Source organism: Malaya genurostris, chromosome 1 (assembly GCF_030247185.1).
Source record: "Malaya genurostris strain Urasoe2022 chromosome 1, Malgen_1.1, whole genome shotgun sequence".
NCBI lineage: Eukaryota > Metazoa > Arthropoda > Insecta > Diptera > Culicidae > Malaya > Malaya genurostris.
Genome location: NC_080570.1, coordinates 47,787,873 through 47,810,420, shown reverse-complemented (window position 1 = coordinate 47,810,420; position 22,548 = coordinate 47,787,873). Strand labels below are relative to the sequence as shown.

General features: G+C 37.3%; 1 protein-coding gene across 2 annotated transcripts in view; it reads right to left on the bottom strand.

Moving 5' to 3' along the window:
• The window catches only part of LOC131438869 (protein similar), a 403,514-nt gene that overhangs the window by 323,418 nt on the left and 57,548 nt on the right, over window positions 1-22,548 (bottom strand). For both annotated transcript variants that reach the window (XM_058609248.1, XM_058609240.1), the window contains exons 2-5: window positions 17,668-17,855; window positions 17,227-17,474; window positions 16,773-17,158; window positions 16,605-16,711 (exon numbers count right to left, since the gene is read on the bottom strand). In XM_058609248.1, the coding sequence (XP_058465231.1) occupies window positions 16,605-16,711; window positions 16,773-17,158; window positions 17,227-17,474; window positions 17,668-17,855 (929 nt within the window). The remainder of the gene's footprint in view (window positions 1-16,604; window positions 16,712-16,772; window positions 17,159-17,226; window positions 17,475-17,667; window positions 17,856-22,548) is intronic.

Below are 22,548 nucleotides of genomic sequence, written 5' to 3'. Positions count from 1 at the left end.
AACAAGGGCAATCATTAGCAAACTTAAAAACATGAAGGCTCTTAAAAATGTTCAATAATTTCGTTAAAAAGTTTTCCCTATGTTACCTTGAGATTTTGCCATAAACTTTGCAGATGTGTTGAATACTTATTTAAAAATTTAAAAAAAATCAAACAGAAGCATCCAAAATTAAAACTCTGATGCTTCCTGTTTGATTTAAAACTGCCTGCAAGCCTCTTAAAATCTTTGGACGAGACATGGGGTATTGGCATATTTCCAATGGACAATAAGTTATTTTAACACTTGTACTGAACATTTCGCTCAAACGCAAAATTAGGTATTGTCTCCTACTTTTCAATTATTGAAAAAAAATCATTATGCTAACAACTGTTACTCATAGGTGAGTTAGTAATATTTTTCCCGCTTTTACACTAAATTTCCCGACTTTTTCCCGGTTTTCCCGATTTTCCCGGTCACTTACCACCCTGTTTATTGTATTTCTATATCATCTGTGAGTTTAATGATGAGGCTATACGCAGCTATTTAGGCAAAATTTCGTTGTTCAAGCGGTGAACGTTTAGCTGCCCCCGAAGACACAAGCAGTAAAAAAATATTCATTGCAAGAGACGTCTTGAGTTTGAAAACCTGGACAATTGGTTTAAAATACTTGAGACATTTTTTTCTTCCATGCATACAGGTAACATAGGCTGGTGTCATTGCTCAGTTGCACGAGTGACACCTCATTGAAACGCTTTGTTTTTCGCTTAGGGTGTATGTCTTTGCTTAACTGTAACGTTTCATTACTCGTTTGAGGTGAGTGTCTTTGCTGGGTGTCATTGCAAAACTGCCAGCACGATAAATCAAAAAGGGCAGATTATTTAAAACAGCAATCGATTAGTTGTACCAAATTTTAAGCAATCAAATTCAGAAAAAACACCTAACATTTTAGTTGTTTTGCGATCGCTGGCTTTAGCGTGTGGAAGCATATCATCCCACAATGCCCTAGTGCCGCTTTCTTCGAAGAAGAAAAACACTTTTGATGGGTATACAAACTGCACAACACGACACAACCAAAAAAAACGACCAACCCATGACCAAGTCAATATGATTTGGTTTGGATATTGCTGAGGTCAGTTTCAGCTCGCTCGGAAGGAATTTACCGGGCGCGTTGCCATGGGGCCATTGCCAGTGGGGATTGAGTTGGTCGTGTTTTTATTTTTTTTTTGCCAACACCGTATTCATTTCTCTATCTAGAATTCGGTAATGTCAGATCTAAACATCACCCCACCGGGAATGCTCGGAGGGTCATACCGTTTCAAATATTGATGAATAAAATTAGCAAACCAAATGCACCAGAAAAACAAGCCAACCCAACAGGAGTAGAGGAATCTCGATCTGGCCAAGTATTGCTTGTACCGGACATTTGCCTTGCTCATTGTGTTGGCATCCGTGAGGTGGTCAACTGTTTTTTTTTTTCATTTATTTATATCCAATTCTATCGAGATGTTTGTTTTGAATTCTACTCTATCAAACGCTTCAAAGTAAGCAAAATATAAACACAACGTTTCATCTGGCGGGAAATTAAATGCTGACATTCCAATCAAAGACAGGGCAGCATAAATTTGCCGTTTGTCGAGAAGAAAAACAAATAAACCATCGCAAATAATTAGGAACATCCCCAGCGCCTGAAATGCATCACTGTGCCAAACTTTATGGCGATGTTGATATCCTCATTCAAAACCAACCGCTCGTGTTTACATGTTTGTCCCTCGGAGTGGAAGAAAGAAACGATCCTGTATACTTTTGACATCGAGTGCAACGAAAATATTTGAATAAAAAGCAAGCAAGTTTATTTCGCTGGCTGGTTGCTGGTTCTGCACAAAACCCGGGACCATCGGCGGGGGCGAACGAACGAGAAGCGCTCTGACACTTTTTTCTTTTGCCGAGACAACCGTCGCCGTCGTCGTTGTCGTCACTTTCCGTGCGAGGATATAGAATGTAGATGAAATGCACTTTCGCTTCGCTCAAAAGGTGGCTGTCCGATATACAAATCATGCCTTTTTATCACCATGCGGTTCTGAGCAGAAAGCTGAGTACTGTTACAGAAAGGCAAACCGATTTTCTTTTTTTGTTATTTTTATTTTTCTTCGTTACCTCACTTTTCACAAGTCAAACAGAGATTGCTGCTGCTTGCTGTTCACTTCACTTGATTACTCGTCGGACCGAGGGTAAAGGAGAACCGGCCCGGCCGCCGGGAAATTGAGGGTAAATAGAAATGAAACGTGATTTTTGACACCAAAAGTTGAATGAATTTTCTGCTGCTGCTGCTGCATGGTGCTGTATTCTTTTTTTTTCCTCCGATGCTATGACTGAATAAAATGTTTTGTCGTGACCGAGGAAGGTGAATGTAGTATATTTTCAACACGAATGGCAGTTTTCCTGAAAGGACATCATCGAAAGGAAAAATCTTTGATTGTTACATCGAACCACCGCCATCAGCTATCTCTCGGCCAGCATGGGGCCTTTCGGAGTAATTAATTTTCTATCCGCCGTCCAACCGCCTCCCCGCTTCACCTGACCGGTAATAAGCGCGGCCTCTTTGCAGAATGCCGCTTACTTTCATGAATATTGATTAGTACCGAATTTCATCAAGCGTCTCATTTGCGCGAGTTCGCAAATTTGGTCCGCATGAGTGCGCGACGCGACGAGACGCCGTCATCGTGTCGTGCTAATTTAGCGATTTAATCAAAGTATCAATTCAGGCTTCACTAAAACACCACATTAAATCAAACCTTGCGATCCGGTTTCGATCGACCGTACGGATGGATTGGGCGATGCTGTTGTGGCCGTTATGGATTCCGCACGAGGGTGAGGATGGGGGTGGACTAGCCGTCTATTAGCCGCCCGCTCAGTGTACGGGGGTAGGTAGATTATTTAGTTTGCTTCGAACAAAGTAAGATTTATGATCGGTAATGGTGGGTAAGTTGTCAATACGGTGGGGTTCAAAAATGTATGATAATTTATCCAATCGCGAGCGTGTACGCACTCTGTTCGCTATTTGAAAAATATAGCATTGCAATTGCATGCAGACCCCGGCCCCCAAGTGAACGATAATAACGCGAAACAAAGTAGAAAAATGATCGTCGTAAAACGCAGCTAATATCGGCTGGCCTCTGTGTGTCACCCACCCTTCCTGTCATCCCCGGCCGGACGGTCTGTGATCGTGATACATTATAAGTTACGGTTGGCCCAGAGCCACGTTGTTAATTTATTTTGTTTTACTGTCGCACGAACCTCCTGGGCGAAGGTGAGGCACTGCATTTTCGTTCCTTCGATGGGAAAGAGTGCGCCGAAGTGTAACCGCATAAACTAATAGGCTGTACGTACCCAATGTTCTAGTTACGTTCGGCACGGCACGACACCGCGATCCACTAACCACCTCACGTGTCCTGTGTTAAATTAATGTTATTTGTCAAATGTAATGTGTCTAATTTGACGCGTCAGGTGAATGTCTGCGGCCGACCAGATGCTGACCAGAAATTTGCAAGTGTTTTGATTAACACGCCGACTGGGCGTTGTGATTGTTTTTTTTTTACAGCGTCAAAATTACATACTTCTAAAACCGAGTGAAGATATTGATATCTCGAGCTGTATGATAATCCGAATTTCAACCGAATATTCATTCAATAAAAGTACAATGACCAATCTTATGAAAGCGAAATTCTGTAAAGAATTTTAAAAAGTCGAAAGAAATTTTCATTTAATGTTTTCGTCTAGTACAGAGCCGTAGTGAGGGTGAGACGAATGAGCGACCGCCTTGGGCACTAACATCCAGGTGGCACTAACACATTATGATGGGATTGGTAAAAATTTGGTGCATTATTTTCCGAAGAAAACACATAAACAGTATTATACTGTTACAAAACCCGAAACTTCTAGCTTGGATATAAAAGACATTTGTTGTGGTTGATTTACTTATTGAGAAGGTTTCCCCTTTCCACCAACAATTTGCTCTCTGAGAGGGATTGGGAAATCAAATTCAATTCAAATCGGTGTGTGCGTAGATTTCTGTACTACTATTCACTGCAATGGTATCGCACATTTTGACGTAGCACTACGTCTTTGTTTGCTGTATAGGAGTGCGAATTCGAAATATGAAAAATAAAATCGTGCCGACAGTGGTCAGGTCACATCGATTCGAGTAGATAGAACCTGTTTTATTCCACCTAGTGGTGTAATGATACCCTTCTCGTATAACTAGTATTCTCAGAAATATTACTGTGGTATTCTTGAAAAAACTGCTCATTAAATAGAAACAGAGAAGTTTGTTCCGGCTCAAACCAGCAAAACATAAAAATCTAGATATTTTCGTGCCAAAATTAGAAATTTTTTTCAATTTTTTGCAGCATCTGTCTAACTGACGGTTTGAAATTTTAAAAACACTTCTCCCTGTAGTTCCGGATTTCCATTCATTGGGGCTTATTATTTGTGAAAATCGGTAGAACCGTTGCGGAGCTGTGTTCTGTTTTGATGATTTTGACCACAATTTCCAGGTAAAGTGAGGAGAGTTGGAATCACTGGGAGTATGATGCGGTGTCTAAGTGTTGCTCTTAGAAAAGTCTTGTTTCAATGTATTTCAAACAACTTATAAAAAAAAATAGTTGATCGAAACAGTTATTTTGAGTGATAGTACAGCTGTGGCAGGTGTGTGTTGGTTGGTGTAAAGTTTTAAAAGTGTTATTTATTGAATAATACTGATTCGCGAAACTAATAAATGTTCAAACGACGGAAACTGCGAATTTACCGCCCATAATTAAACGGCGTCAACCGACCAAAGCGCCATCTGCCCTCTGTGAATATTAGCTGAAAATCTAAAACTGGTCTGCAACAAACCCATGCACGAGTGTTTTTTTTAAGTGGTGTTGTGCAATCTCGCGTTGTTTACAGATCGTTTCTTAGAGATATTTCACATTTCTCTTATTTACAATGTCTTATCATATTTCTCCACACTAAAAATCGAGCTAGACTAAACTCCGTCAATTACTCGGGGAACGTTTGATCAATGGATCTATTTTTCTTCGGGTTCAACATTAAGTTTAAGATGCGCGCGTGAAGGTAGGTAAATATAGTTTAGGTTCATTTGGATCCATTTGGTATATTATTAGTACGGTAGGGAAGTAGATATCCACATTACTTCGTATCGCATAAGCCGTTGTTGTTCGATTGATCGAGTGATATGATATCCAATATTACGACTGTCAATTGAAAAAAAAAACAGAACATAATGAACAGTTTCACTTTTTCTGTACCATTTAATTCCACTATTTCACTGTCACGTTATTACACTTTCACAAAGTCACTATACTTTAATGAAGCATAACAAACGTTACAATACAGATACGCGCGGTTTTATAAGTTTGATACACTGAAGAAGGATGTAAGTAACATTCCGAAATACGCGTATCTGTATTGTAACGTTTGTTATGCTTCATTAAAGTATAGTGACTTTGTGAAAGTGTAATAACGTGACAGTGAAATAGTGGAATTAAATGGTACAGAAAAAGTGAAACTGTTGAATACATTCCACTAACAGCTCCAGGTAAAAAATAGAGAACATAATGAATTAAATGTATGTATTGATAGCGAGCCTCCCGACAACCGGCTGTCCGGAGTTTTACTTACAAGACCTGTAAACTAGAGGAATTAATTTATTATTTTGGAAAAATGAGATCATTTCTACACCTATTTTTCTATGACGGCAATCTTTTGAATTTTGCCACTCATCACCCTGTTATTCCAGAACCGGAAGTCAGATTCATAGAAAACAAAAAAAAAATGGCACAAAAGTAGTTTTCATTTGAGCCTACATTAGTTAAAATCGGTTCAGCCATCTCGTAGAAAAGTAAGTGCATATTTTGCACAAACACCCACGGACAATGTGTGTACTCGACGAACTGAGTCGAATGGTATATGAAACTCAGCTTTCCGGGCCTCGGTTCAAAAGTCGGTTTTCACAGTGATTGTATAGCCTTTCTATATGAGAAAGGGAAAACTATATATTTAAGATGGTCAAAACTTCAATAAATAACGTTCTCATAGCTTCCCCTAACAGAGACGATGATTTCGTATACATAAAATTATTTTCTATTTCGCATAGCATTAACACGACTATTCAAGCTGAGACTCTTCACAAAATCAAAATCAGTGTTGAATCGTCTTGCACTCTGTGCGGTTGGTTAACGCCGTGGAAAAGGATTATGTGCTCATCCGCCTGCTGTAGACTTTTATGCGCCGTTCGCCTTGCACGAGAGGCAATGATTTATGTCGGAGTTATGCTGAGTTTTCGCATTCGAGTTGCTGAATGACCTCGATCAACGAGGGCTGGATGATTTTGAGCAGAGGTGACATTATGCATCCAAATCGAATCGACTTGTTCGTACAAGTGCTCGTACAAAAAGTCTTCCGACTCGAGATGAATTATGCGGACCCAGCACCTCACATCAGCAACTAACAACGGTACTAACGGTACATTTCAGGAAATTCGAGATTCTAGAAGAATTTATTGAAAATATATTTCGATGTGACACAAGGAAAATTTTCGAAAATCTCCTATGTCAACAGTTTGCAGAAACCCAAAGGACTATCTCTTGTAGGGTTTTATACTATGTACATATAGCCTATACCTAAGTAACAATTTTGATATTAATTCACCTGACTACATGTTTCATGACAGCCATAATCAATTCCGCTTTTGGCGGTTCAATGCATAGGACGCTGACCTTACAAGCCAGTTGTTGTATGTTCGAACCCCGACCTGGATTCTTAATGTCAGTAAGATCGTAGTACTAGCCATGCAATGATTCTGTACGCTATAAATCGGCTGCGAAATCTGTTGAAACAAAAAGGTCAAATTCTACAAAAGGAATGTAATTCCAAGACTTTGACATTCTCAATATTGCTTTCAAACAATCTCTTTAAAATTTTCTTTTCAATACAATTCTTGCACAACTCTAGTTTTGTGTCAATGTGTGTGTGTATGTGTTTGTGTGTGTGTGTGTGTGTGTTTAGCATGATACAGTTTCACCTATAGATAAATTTATGGGTTTAACACTATAGGGGCAGATGGGGTAAAACGTACCCCCTAAGGAAATGTAGCTATATCTTTACTATAGAGAATAACATGGAAGAGTTTCATGCATGCCTATCTTCCGTAATCATTATTTCTCAAAATTACGTACAAATACTCGCTGAATGCATTGAAAAATACATGAAATATCTTATTTTCCAAAACCCTTTAAAAATTGTCTATTGAAATATATGCCCGATCGTGGATACCATACCGATAGAAATGCTCGTCTTTTGAGGCAAACCAACAAGTGTTTCGATTTTCAATCTGTCTTACATTCAATTCATGTGGCACCCATTTTTCACACGTTTATACTCTTTCCATAGCTTTTAAACGGTCTAATTTTTTTTCAATGTACGACATTTAACATTGCTATTATTTTTTTTGACGGGAAGTATCTTCCGCGTGATTCATTTCTTAAATCGTGTTGTTTCTGAAAGAGCATGATCAACATATGCCTCAACAAACAATCGATGCGACTCTGCAGCACTTCTATTCAAATAAAAATAAAAAATAATGCTACCCGTAAATCATCACTTTCTGGTACAAAATACATTTTTAACTCAATGAAAATATATGATGTTGTTTGTTTGTTCCGGTTTAATATAACATGTATAAAAATTAAAATAACGCACTCATTTTTTTCAAATCTTACAGCTTCATAGAATACTATTTCATGGGTAAGAACGGATGAAATTCTGATTAACACTAGTATAGAATGTATTGTTTACATGTGCAAAATTTGATTCGACAGAACATTATTTGTCCGATTGTGGGAAAACCAACCCAGTCGAAAATTTTATCGTAATCGACGACGAGACTTGCATTAATGTGAACTCCAAGCAGATCACCGGTCTGAAGTTTTTAGTCGGTAAGTCTCGCTTGGATGTTCTGATGAACTTCCGGAAAATAACATTAACAGAAATTTTTCAAGAAGTACCTTATTTGGCAGGCGATCTGTGGATGCGGTAAATTCAACATACCCTACCATCAACGTCCTACGATGAAGACATTCTGTTTTAGGTGGATCTGGTATCCTACCATTACGCGAAGCCGATGACGGACTAATACGAAACCGATGATGTTTAAATTCTTTTAGTTCACGGATCGCCGATTTTCATTTCCGGAAGCACCGGAAGCGGTAGTCAATGGCTTCAAAACGAAATTGCTATCGATTTTTCGGAGAGGGCATGATTAATTTTCACAAAAACATACCTTAAAGAGAAGTGCTATGTATGTGGCCTGTGGGTTTTTGGTCGATTTCATGATCGGCAATTGTTTTCATTAACATTTGGTAGCTGAAGCATCGATTTCCAAGAAAATTAGCTCAAAAAAATTAACTCCGAAGAAATTCAAATATTCGGGACATTCAAGGGTCAATAAATCGAACCCGTAGAAATGATTCCGATATTTTCATTTCATTTAAGTAAGCACATCAATGAAGAGATGCTGATTGCTATTTTCATTAATATACTATTTATCGAAATATGAATTAGTTTTTCATTGTTAAGATTTAAGTTGGGTGCTCAGTCACAAGTGGTGATTTTTCAGTCCTATTATTCACATGATTTGGCATCGCTTGCTTCTGCAATTATGTGATTTTTTGATGTAGGGAAAATTATGGTTCTGTTTGTTAAATACCTTCCTAAATGCCAACATGTAATATTTAGAGAGAGTACTTTAATATAGCTAGCGTCCGCATTGAATGAGTTTGTACTGTGTGCAGTTCCTGACTGAAAATTGCAAGGTGGACCAGGAGAAACCTGTGAGAGGTCTATTTGGCAAATTCGCACCAAACAAGTGTCAATTATTTTCAACGGTATTCACCAGAAGAACCGTCACTTAGAGTAAAAAATCACTCAAATTTTTTTTACATAGGCGAAACCCTTCAATTCAGTTTAGTTTTCTTCCTTTGAAATAAGTAAATCTACAGCGTTAGAGAGGAAACGTGTCAGTTTACTCTTCTCGGTGATTCGTTTTATTTTCTATTACTTTTACCTAAAAATAATTGTTTGTTTAAGTTGATATGAACTTTAAAACGGGAGCGAATTGAGCACCGATAAAATTTATAGCCAAAAATTTGATCGGAAATAATTCAACTATTAGTTCATCACTACTCAGAGATTCAACTTTCTAAACCCAAAAAAAATCGAACCTTTAACTTAGGAAGCATTTTGCCAAAACTCCACTTTCTATTGGTACCATTGTGTGTTAATTTGGTTTGGTGCACAGCAATTATTATGCAACCACGTGCCGCCCGAATTTGGTCGTGGAGACCGGTCCCAAATTGATCCTTCCCTCATTACGAACGCTAAACGCGTTCCGATTCGTGTGGAGCTGCTGTTACTGCTATTGCTGCTGCTGCTGGGTGCCGGTAAGTGATTTGCCGATCGTTGTCGGGTGCATGTTGATCACATGAGCTTAGTGTAGGCATTGACCAGCAGAAAGAAGCACGTGACCGGCAAACGGTAGATTCGATTAACAGATAAAATTTAAATCGGACCGAACCGGGTCAAGCGAAGTTTAATAAATTGAAAATCGCGGGCGATGTGGGTTGTCAGAATTTATTATCATAACGCATGGAAGGTGCACCAATATTAGCGAGCAGCTAAAACCGTTTTCTATTTCTGCTTAAACCGAACGAATTGGCCAAATGAGCAATTTCCGAACATAACTTAAGAGCTGAGTAGTTCTAGTCGTAAAGTGGTAAACATGATAACAATCTTTTCGGCTATTGGTGTCACGATTGTTTTTTTTTTCTTTACAAAAACAACAACTTACAGTACTCAATTCCAGCACACTCACAGCACTAGACTGTTGTGGTTCCCTATTCAAGTTCTACATTTAGCGAATGGGTTCTTCATGCCGTGCTATTCACCCGTTTGTGAAGTATTTTATTGTCACTGTAAACTGCAATAGATATGGTCCTGCAATTTGCAGAAAACGACACATCACTTTCGCTGAGTGATATAGTAAACGATAAATTGTACGGAATCTTACCACTGAAACGTGATGTGGGATGAGCTGGGGTGTATTAATGCGATTGTAAGCTGCTTAAACTAAAAAAAGCGGATGATATTTGCTGTATTAGAAAGAAGTTTATTTTAACGTATGTTGAAAATCACTTAAGTGGATTTTGCTACATGCTGATCCAAAATAAAGCACATTCAATGCCATTAACTATGCTACAAAGGCGACTAGAACAAAATACACGAATATAATGAACTGGTCACATAGCACATGGGCTGAAAAGTCTCGAGCCTAACACATAGATGGCGCTAGTTTTACCTTTTTTCAGTTAATACTAACGCAGAACGCAGTGGACGTCCAAATGAGGTGGTAACACCAGAAAACATAAAAAAATCCACAAAATCGTTTTGAATTATCAAAAAGTGAAGTTGCGTGAGTTAGCCGACATAGTAAAGATATCAAAATAACGTGTTGGCTTCATATTGCATGAGTATTTGACTATGACAAAGCTCTGTTCAAAGTTGTTTCCGCGTTTGCTCACTGTTGACCAAAAACGAGAACGTGTTGATGATTCTGAGCAGTGTGTGGCCATGTTTAAACGTAACAAACCGGAATTTTTGCGTCGATATGTGACAATGGATGAAACATGGATTCATCACTTCACTTCGGTATTAAAACGATCGTCAAAAATTACAGCGAATTAGTTAAAGAATTAGTTTCCTTTAATTCTATACATAAACTTTTTGATTTTGAAACACGATGTGTTGACTAATATTGAGATCACGTCCGGAAAGTCTTAAGCCTGACTTTTAAAAAGGGCGGATGTACTTTTGCATGCACTTTCTTCAAATCTTTATAACCCAAAAATCGTTACTTGTGGGAAAATGGTGTCCAAGAAGGTGCAGAAAATCAACCGAGCACTCTGAAAAAATCGTACATTGAATCAAAAAGTTGAATGTTTTTTTCACGAATTAAAAAAATGTCCAAAATATTTTATTTAATAATTTGATAATTTGAGACCGCGAAACTCCGGAAATCCACTTAGAAAAATAAAACGCAAAATGGATGAAATGTTTTTATGCCAAATGTGTCAATTTTTCTTTTAAATCGAAAATTTTCTAGGTGTCAGAGAGTTGACTTAAAAAAATTTCGGAATAACACCAGATCTCGAAGTTTTATGCATTTCTATGACAAAACCAAAAGACCGCTTAACTTCAGAGATCCGGTTAAAAAAAGCCGCATAAAAACGCGTAAAAAAACATCAGTGGATTTAATTTTAGACTAATTATAAAAGCCACCATTTGACGTAAAGTTACAGTAAAAACAGATTACAAATATTCACGAAACTTCAACTTCTTGATAAAACGAAGACAATTAAACACCATTAGTTACATCGTTTATTTTGCCCCGTTCTTAACTTTGAAAGTCGTTCACCGGGTGAAATCTCAGTTATTACAGATGCATGAAGAGGTAATGAGCTATAATGATTGTCACATGTCTTTACCGGATGAGCGATGAGAAAGAAAACGGGTTTCCTTTGTAAAAAGATTCAAATGAACAATTCTACGGGAAAGAGATATGTTCAATGCTCGAGTTCAATCGTTAAGGTGTATTTAAAAAAATATTTTTGATGAAATTTGGATGGAGGCACAAAAAATACTCACAAATTCTTTCAATACTTTCTGAAAAAAAACACGAGTGACGACCGCAAAAGTCGTATATCACAATATTGCATGGCAACTACGGTCATTTTATATTGTTTAAGAATAAAATCAATAATTCTTTAGGAGGAATGACTCCTTCGACGAAATAACCCTTTCGGTGAAATGACCCATTTAGTGAAACAGCATTCGGAATCCACAATTCGCTCAAACCAAGGGAAATACTTTAATGCTTTGAAATTAATAAAGTCTACTATCTTCACAGGAAACACTATTCTGAGGATGATAAATCAATCTAAAAAGTTCAACAAAGTGTGGACTTGTTCTGAAAAAAAAGGTAATGTCACACAACTGGATGACGTGAATACGAATAAAACTGACATACTTTTTTCCACACATCCGAATATCGTTAAAAGCATGTGCTAGCTGATTGATTGCATGAATTATGCAAACTGCGTCACTTGCGTAATTGTAACGGTACAATTACAAGGCGGACAGGACCGATTAAATCAAAAATGCAATGTTCAAATTCATTCATAAATTGAAAAATCTACAATAACTTGTAACTCATCTAGATTTTCTAAGTCTAAGTTGAGAATTATTATGATATTAATTTCAATAACTTACTTGTTAAACCCGTATAAAAAAAAACAAATTGTATAACGATTTGAGAGAATATCCACAAACCGAATTTAAGAATTGTAAAATATAAATTATTAGCATTCATTCGACAGGCGTGGACAAAAAGTATCTATAACTCCTTGAGAAATGGTAAAATATTATTCACTTATATAATTATATGACATGCACTTCACAAACTGGACATTTTTACTGAAAATCTTACAAGCCAGTTTAAAAAATTAGATCTTGTATGTACGTTTATTAGTTCTTTTATAAAATGACACATAGTTGGAATGGTGAAGGTGAAGTATTGTCAACATGCCAGATTTTTGTCTGGAACAAAGTATGAAAAAATATGCGCAAATGAACAAAGTATGAAAAAATACGCTATATGCGAGAGAACAATTATTCATTCAGGGGTTATCCTAAGTTTGTGCTAAAGGCACATAATCGTTTTTACTTTTCGTTACGCTTCGTCTTAATCTCGCCAGTTCAAATTGAACTGCTCAGTGCAACCTTAAACAGTTTAACTTGAACCACTAAGCAGACGTAAAGTTAATGCTGTTTGCAAAACACTTTTTTAATTGGCATCGAAGTGTAATGTGTTTACTGACATGCCGAACAAAAACGTCGCTTTCGGCTAATACTGCTTAGTAGTTCAAATTGAACTGTTTAAGTTTGCACGGAGCAGTTCAATTGAAACTGCTCTGCACTGACGAGTTTAAGACGAAACATAAAGAAAAAGAGTTATAGGAGAATTTTGGTTACAAATTGAATGACTAAAGTGACCATCTTAATACCCATGGTTTATAAGCATACATAGTTAGTGTCTGTTTTGCTAGCGAACAAAACATATCGTAAGCCTACTACACTCAACCACTGAAAACATTCCGTATTTCTATGTGTCGGTTCAGCGCGATACGCTTTGTGCGATGATTCGTTAAATTCATACGGTTTATTTTGGCACTGAATTTCACCTTAATGCTCGTTCATACCAAACATTTTAGTAAACTTCAATTTCGAATTATTTGAACTGAGAATTTTATCACAAATTTCTGACCATATTTTCGATAAAATAGAGAAAACAATATGTTGCTGCGTTAAATACAACAAGATATATTCGCGATTAAGTTTTACCTATTCTTTTAAAGGGTAAACTTCGAAAAGGCTCCCCATAGTAAAGTAAATCGTATTCACGGTAAAATCATGGGAAAACAAATGAAAATGAGAATGTCACGCTCTGGGTAACGTTCGTAAGGTCTGGAATTGGAAGTTTGGCACATATCAAAGGGATCATGACTGTGGATATATGTCCTAAAAAACAACTATATCTTCCAAAGGACAAGAAGCACAACGCGAAGAAAACTACAGCCTTCTTCAAGATGCTCGGTTAGCAATTAGGTGGGATTATCTGAGCGAAAATGTGGACAAAACTTCAGTAATCAACAAAAACAACTATTTTGAAGTTCTCGAAACAGCCTGGGAACACATTGATCTGGATTGGAATGCCTCAAAAAAGCTGATCAAAAGAATGCCGCGTCGTCTGAAAGCAGAGTGGGGTAACACAAAGTTTAAAAAAATTAACTAAAAATAATATATGTATGATTCATTCTGTTTATTGTTTAATGCTGCCAACCAAATAACAAAAATTAACGACCAAAGGCAACGGATTTTTTTTTTATTCAGCCGAGTCCTAGCACGTTAACCTCATTCTAATCCATCGAGTGGTGTGATAATGCTGTGCAATTACCATTCAAATAGTCCCATCAAAACATATTTTTATAGAGCTAATTTTTGACACAAATTAAGAAAAAAATCATCCAGGGCCATTCAGAAAGATTCGAGCAATTCACTAAAACGTCCTTCAACGCTTACGTCGCTTTTTTCGGCAACATTCGCGGAAACAAAATTAAAAGCAATAATACATTTGAGTTTGATCATTGACCCCCTTTGAGAAAATAGCATGCCGATACGAATAAATACAGTTTGACGGTTACGTTACTTTTACGATTATATCTTCGGAACCAAATGTGTTTGTCATGAGCAAGAATTTGAATTTATCAAATAACTTATTAGTAGCAAAAGTGTCTGAAATTTTCGAAATCGTTTTAAGCATCTTAGAGAAAATGGAGCGCAACGAAAAAAAAAACTGCGATTTGTCGATTAAGTAATCTGTGAAAAAAGTATGATTGTCAGATCAGTCATTTATACCGTTATATCTCTGTAATCGGAAGGGTCCGTCATTTGACCTGCAAAATTGATCAAATCTATACCTTTTCAAATGAGCCTGTTAAAAAGGGTTAAACCATCACCAAGAAATAGAGCTGAGAAAATCGAGTGTGTTCTGTCTGTTATGTCATAATGGTATAATTATATCTCCGGAAGCGGAAGTGGTAGCCATTTGATCTTAGAATTTAATTTACAATCTGATATTACCCATCGAGCAAGTTTAAACTTGTTGAAATCGGTTAAGTCATATTGAACGAATAGATTAGAATCTGGTTTTTTCCATTAAATCTATATCCTTTTAAGGTAAAACGATTCCAAAATCTTGAACAACAATGAAGTCGACAAAAAGATTAAAAATATTTTAAAGATGTGATTTACATAAAATGTGCCCTCACTGAAACGCGGTAAAACGATTTGCGAAATTGTGTTGTTAGAAATAGACCCAACACTTAACCGATTGAATATCAGTACTCCACAACTAAGATAATCTGCACAGTTTTAATCATGAAATGTGGAAGGTTATAAATCTATTATTGACACGAGATTAAAACAAAATCCAGATCGTCTTTTAAATTTTTAATACAGATAAGACAACTGAAATTGCTGAAAATAACTTTATCTTATGCGAATCACCGCAAAGTTTATATCGGAACTTTACATATATAAAAAACCGTAGCAAATCGATAATCTCACTTCGACAACAGTTATCAACAACACCTGTTTAACAGTGTCCAGTGAACTTTCTATTGATTGTTATTCAAATCATTATCATAATCTTCATTAGCTTTGGTAGCCGTAGCACAGACTAACAGACAGGACACTCAAATTAGATTCTTCAATCATTTTAACGGTCATTTCGAATATTCCTTTATTTGGGACAGTACTCACATGTGTCATGATGGCGCCACGTTACCCTATCAAAAACATCCTGTCTGTCATCTAGACTGTGTTTATTTTTTTCATTTACCAACAGAGTTGCCATTCATACAGAATTACCTGTAATGTATTGATTTGTATACGTCCATGCGAATTTCACGCAGGATACAAATTTAATACATATTGCCAAAACTATATACATAATTGTGCCTACTTCTCATCCTCCAATGCAATACAAAATCGAACCCGTTTTGTTACAATATTTACTTACTTCTGGTCTGCCGCCACTTAAATTCGGGTGAAAACTACCAACACAATAAAAAAATAGTCTAGATGAACAACGTTGAGTCAAATAAATGGTTACCTTCCAACATCGCGAAAAAGTTGACTATATTATCAACGTAATCCAATAATTTATTATGAAAATTCATTTTTAAATATTTTGATGAAATCAGGCATCCCTGCAAGCAGCTGATCGGTGTTGACAAACGAGGGGAAACCAACTAGTAAAAAAACTTTTACATAACACAAGGGGTGTACAGATAGTAAATAGTTCGCGCAGTACAATATAGGTGGAACTAGTGCATCACGAAAAATTATTTTTATAAGAATTTACTCATACTGTCATGTCTGTTAGTCTGTGGCCGTAGTTCGGAAAACTCCGGAGCACTGTCAAACCACCTGAGGACAAAAAAAGTAATAGCAGAGTATTATAACTAGATTAGCCAGAGTTCGCCTCGAACAATGTTTGAAGGAAAACTTTTCAATTCATTAGCATTTTTCCACGCTGATACCCACCATCATCGTCAGTATGATACGCATTAAAGAGCAACCAGCAATACCACATGTTTGATAGCAACTTTCGTCGCTGTACGCTGTTTTCGTATTAGCAATAATTCAAAAAATCTGGCGGTATTAAATGCCAAGACATGAGCCGAAAGCAACAAAAAAACGTTTCTTTCCTAAATGTCTAAAAATTTCATGGCGAAATTTAATTAGAAAGTTGAGTGTGGTTCGCCATACTACGTGAGGTTGTCAACCATGAAAAGATGCCAAACATTGTCTGGCAAGCGTTTAATGTGTCTCGAACCCTGCGGCAAGATCTGCTTAAACTATTACTAAATATTTAAAAAAAAACTCACCGTTTTTAAAGGTTCCCATCAAATGCTCCGAATCGATGCCATGATGACACTCGTACAATAGTTTTCCCATCAAATCAGAAGGACTATATCCCAACAGGGAATGCATTCTACAATAAACAAGAGAAACGTTAAGATCATCCCGGAAACAAAACAAACAATCGGACTTACTTATCATCCACATAACTAAACTTCATATCCAAAGTATGTTTGCTCAAAAATGTGCCCGAATCCAACGGAATCTCGATGTTGGAAGGATGCGGTAACGGTCTTGCCACGGCCACCAGCTGACGTTGGCCGTTTTCCTTGCACGCGATATGTCCCGTTATGTGAATCACTTTGTACGAAGCACTCTTGATGTTGACGCTCCTTCCACGGCTGGTCAGGGTGCATTTCAGGCGTAGGAAGAAATCACGACTCTGCTGCGGAGCGCAGTCCCCGTTGGATACACCCTTGTTAATCTCGGCCGCACTGTGACGGCCGTTCAGCGCTTCGCGGAGTTCCTCGTGATCGCACTGGTGACTGTAATCCCAGATCGGTTGTCCCATAACATCAATCTAGAAGAAAAAAAAGTTTGAATTTCAGACAAAATATTGAACGTATGAAGAGAAGTCTATCAACAAACCTGTGAAATGCCCAAGTATTCGGTTACATTCTCGGAAACATAGGTCACATCACCATCGGCCGAAAGAACGAGCAAAAAACCATCCAATGTTTGAAGAGCGATTTTTTCACTTTCGATAACCAACTCTTCCAATGCTAGTTTGGTTTCCTTAACATCATCCGCGCCATCTTTCGCATCATCCTCGGCCGAATTGTTTGCATCGTCTTTCTCGCTGTTGTCCTCACATTTCTGCCCGTTACTGTTTGGAACTGAATGAAAAAACGAAAGCTTCTATTAACAACGAACACTGCCATCTGGGTGTCATGGTGCAAAGCAACAACCGAAGCTACTCGAAAATCGAAAGCTTCTGAAGCGGTTGCGTCCAGCAAATACGAAATCAAACACGGTCGCAACACAAATAGAATTGTGTCGTAATTGCTGACCTATCCCGCCCATACTTACACAGTTCGAGCATCTCACGAACCCGCAGATAAGCGATGGACAAACGCATTACCGATGCCTTGTCGAGATGATCGACATCTTCCTGGCGCATCGGAAGCAAACCCGCCAGGTCCTGGAAGATCTCGGTCTCGCGCGATCTGCGACAGCGGGCAGCGTCGCGCGATTTTTCCTTGCGCTTTTCATTGTTCCTGCGAACGAAAGGATAGAAAAATATATATAGGTCAGTTTTGGTTCGGTGTGGGTGGACGGAAGTTGTTTTGCTTTTGGCAGTGGGAAATTTTTATACAATATAGAGATTTGATCCGATTCAGGATGGATTATGACATAAACAGAAATCAAAAATCGTTGTTATTTGATATTGTAGTAATAATTAGGTTACGCAAGGTAGACTTTTTTTTTGTTTTGTTATGCTTTACTAGAAAGTTATGCTGTCACTCCGACTAAACTTACTCGAATTGGATTGCGTGCAGAGCATATCTTTATTTCCTATATGGGTAAAAAACCTGTGTGGAAAATTATTATACAGGGTCGTTTAATTGAAGGTCGGTTCCGAAAGTAACTATTTTCCAGAATGCCATTTCACAGAACGGGTCGTTTTGAATATCGCTCTGATCTGATACATTAAATTGTTAAAACACTAAAACATATATGAATAGTTTAAGTTCCACAACATGAAAATTAGTTGTTAGTTAATTGCATCATTTTACGTCCCGGGTTGGCGGTTAAATGCTTAGGGCGCTGGTCTTACAAACCAGTTGTCGTATGTTCGAGCCTCGACCTGGAAGGATTCGTAGTGTCAGTAGAATCGTAGTACTAGCCATGCAATGGTTCTGTAAACTCTGAATCGGCTGCGAAGTCTGTTGAAACAGAAGGTCAAATTCCACTACAGGAATGTATAACCAAGGCTTTGCTTTAATTGCATCATTTATAAATAATTTTACCGCCAAATTCGTAGGGGGGACCGGGGCTAGTCCGGACACGGAACTAAACCGGACAACTTCAATATCTTCTTAACCAGCCATTCAAGCACGATTACATTTCTTTTGCGTTCATTAAGTTATTCTCAATTTTGGCGCCCTACCGCATTCATTCTTCATATTTGTGTAAATCTTTAAAGTCCAGTTTAACCCCAATTGAATTGGCCATTTCATGGTGACTTAGTAAAAAACCTAATGTAGCTAAAAGTTGAGTATAGATAAATGGGTAAAAACCTAAGTGTAATTGATGTTTCTAATTTTCCAAGAAATGTCCGGTTTCGCCTCATAGAGTTCTGGTTTAACCCAGCAGCTTCAAAAATTTTTAATTTTAGTTTGGTCGCTTCATCGCGACTTTTTGCGGAAATCATTGCATATTTTGCTAAACAACAAGTTGGGAGTTGTAGCTGAAGGTTGAATCTACACAACGGTATAGATCACTTGGGTAAAAACCTAGTTGTAATGAATGCTTTTTTTATTTACTTAAAAGTGTTCGGCTTAGCCCCGGTCTCCCCTACTATTCCGAGGGGAGACACTAATTAAATAACCTATCTTGTTAATTCAATCCAAATTTATAGTTTACATTGACAAACTACTTGGAATCGATTTTGAAGTTTCTTGATTGAGAGGTTAAAAGCTCTATTTCCTAAACAAAAATTTCATTGTATATTTAAAGTATTGACAAATGTGAATATAGCCTCTTATACCAACCAGAGCCAACAAAAGTCATGTTCATTGACTCAAAATAGACGAAAATAACAAAAAAATAAATGTCACTCTCAGCTCCGCGAGGTTCATGTCCAGTCAGCGGACTAAAGCAGAACAATAGTACACTGAGGTCTCTTTTTACGCGGGGGATAAATACTGCGTAAAAAATCGCGCAAAATAAAATCCGCGTAACTTTCGAAATCCCCGTAACTTTCGAAATCCGCGTAAAAAACCGTGTAACTTCGTAAAATCGCATAAAAAAACGCGTAAAATCGGAAATCCGCCTAAAAAAAACCTCTAAACTAAAGAAAACAAATTTGTTGATGCCAAATATCTTAGAAATGTATGAAACGTCCAGATCTGGTAATATCAAAAAAAATTTTTTTGTGGATTGACTTCGGAAATCCGCGTAGAAAAAACAGCAAAATGGGAGAACATTTTTTTATGCCAAATGTCTTAGAAATGCATGAAACGTCCAGATCTGGTGTAATGTGAACATTTTTTTTTTAAAAAAACGAAAATTTTCTAACTGTCAAAGAGTTGACTCAAAAAAAAAATGTCGGGATAACACCAGATCTCGAAGATTCATGCATTCTAAGACAAAGCAAGAAAACCGCGTAATTTCGGAAATCCGCATAAAAAACCTGCGTAACTTCGAAATCCGCGTAAAAAAGTCGCGTAAAAAGAAACCGCATAAAAAACCGTGTAAAAAGACCCTAGCGTATCAAAATTGTAGAGAGAACACAATTTTGGTACACTGAGGTCTTTTTTTACGCGGCTTTTTTACGCGTATTACCGAAGTTACGTGGTTTTTTTTCCACGGATTTCCGAAGTTACACTTTTTTTTTGTATACGGATTTCCGAAGATATGCGGTTTTTACGCGGATTTCCCAATTTGTTGACCTATTTTGGAATGCAAAAAACTTTAATTTATCATTTTTTAGACAATCTTTACAGCCAAACTTCTCAGATTTTCGTTATATTGAAGAAAGGTAATGGAGTTGAATTTCGTCCGAATTTACCTACAGACGATTTTTTGGTTTCGTCTTGTCGTAGGAAAACAAGTGACATTGGTATTGATACTCTCTTTTGTTGAAGTGAAAGGCGAAAACGTTTCGTCTCTCTTCGTTGGTTTTGTATGCTATCATTTACGAATGAGACAGTGAACAAACGAAGATGAGGCTGGATCCAACAACGTAGAAAATTTGGTGTCAGGAGTGACACGTGAGGAATGAGTAGTAAGTAGATATTTTTTTCGCAAATAAAAGATTAGAATTGTTACGGTTTACTGAAAAGAAAAATGAATCAGTCCAATCTTCAAAGTAAAAATGCACTGAGTTAGATGCCAAAGCACAAATTTTCAAAGCAAAACAGTAAAGTTTGTCTCATTGAACTGCTAATGAAGCCACTTGGCCAATGTAAAGCTGTCACTTGCGAAATATTACAAGGTATTTGCACCGAAGTGCAAAGTCTGACATGTTGGACGTAATCACTTCAAAGCAGGCTGAATAACGTAAAAATAGAAGAGATATAAATTTGTTGTGAAACAAATTTCTAGTGCTTCTTGACAGCTCAACTTGAACCGCTAGGTAGACGTAAAAAGTAAAGCACGTCGTAAAAAGTAGAGCCTCCTGTAAATTTCGGACACTTTTGTTACAGTGCACATTTTGGATTATTTCACGAAACGTTTCACTATTATGAAATCTAAAACTCTTCACTTTGCTTCGTTGTACAACATGTTCACATTCTATAAATAATTATTTGCACAACATTTTGTCAGAGAAGTGCATACATGGCGATTTGGCAACATTCAGAATTAGCAGAATTTGTGTCTCCCGCAAGGCTCATGCCTTAATCCGTTCCTCTATAGTTTTTACGTGAACGTCAATGACAGCAGTATAGTTGTCTTTTCAAGGAAGCATGATTCTGTTCAGCTTCAGCTTCATATAATCGGGAAAAAATAGACCAGGTGTTAACTTCCAGGGTGTGGTTTAGTTAACCTCAGTGTGTGGTTTAGTCCGAACAATAACAGGATCTTGGTGGGGTGCTCATCCGGAAGATCTAATAAAATTGTATCAGACAACGATACTTTCAGTGATGGAATATGGATGCGTTTGCTTTCGTTCCGCTGCAAACTCTCATATTATCAAATTAGAGCGTAATTGAGTCTGAGTGTAGTCGTCGCAATATCTCCAAACCATTATTTTCCTCTTCACAGATAGTCTCAGTGCAATTGAAACCATTCGCTCAAGCATGGCTGACAAAAGTAAACCGTTTTGCTTGGGCAAAATAAGACAGTACCTGAACGGCAAATTGAATATTAACTATCAAATCACTATGGTCTGGGTTCTCACTCATTGCTCCATACCAGGCAATGAAAAAGTCGATAATTTAGCCAAATGTGGTGCTTTTGAGGGTAAAAGCGAGCGATTGCTTTCAATGAGTACTATAGTGTGGCTCACCGACGGATACTCGCCAACTGGAAAGCTTCTTGGGATGAGGATGATCTGGGCCGATGGATGCACTTAATTATTTCTAAAATATCGACAAAGGCATGGTTCCAGGGGCTGGATGTGAGTAGAGATTTCATTCGTGTTATGTTCAAACTCATGTTCAATCATTACACGTTAGACGCACATCTCCTTCGTATCTGACTTCGCGAGACTAATTATTGTGCTTGTGGCGAAGGTTATCGCGATATTGATTATGTCGTTTGGAAATGCGTGGAGTATCGTGTTTGCAGTTCTCAGCTAAAAAATTCTTTGCGTAACCAATATAGACTATTCAATGTCCCAGTTCGCGTCACTCTATACCTGAACCTTCTTTATCATTTCATTAAGACCATTGGAGTTTCATTTAATTTTATGCCAGCCTACTTCATCTACCATGAGTTCAACCAATAGCCAGTTATCTTACTTTGAATAAAAGTATTGCCCTGATACAAACGAACCTGAAATAGTTATAAGATCATGTACAGTATATACAAAAATAAATGTTTGTTTTTTTCTTCAATGTAATTTATAATAGCAAATCGTTTGAAGAACAATGTTTTTGAGTAGATTAACTAATGAATACCGAAATACAAACACACTGAAGTCTTTTTTATGCGAGTTTACGTACCGCATAAAAAAACCGCATAACTCAGAAAAATTCGCATAAAAAAACCGCATAACTCTGAAAATTCGCATTAAAAAAATCG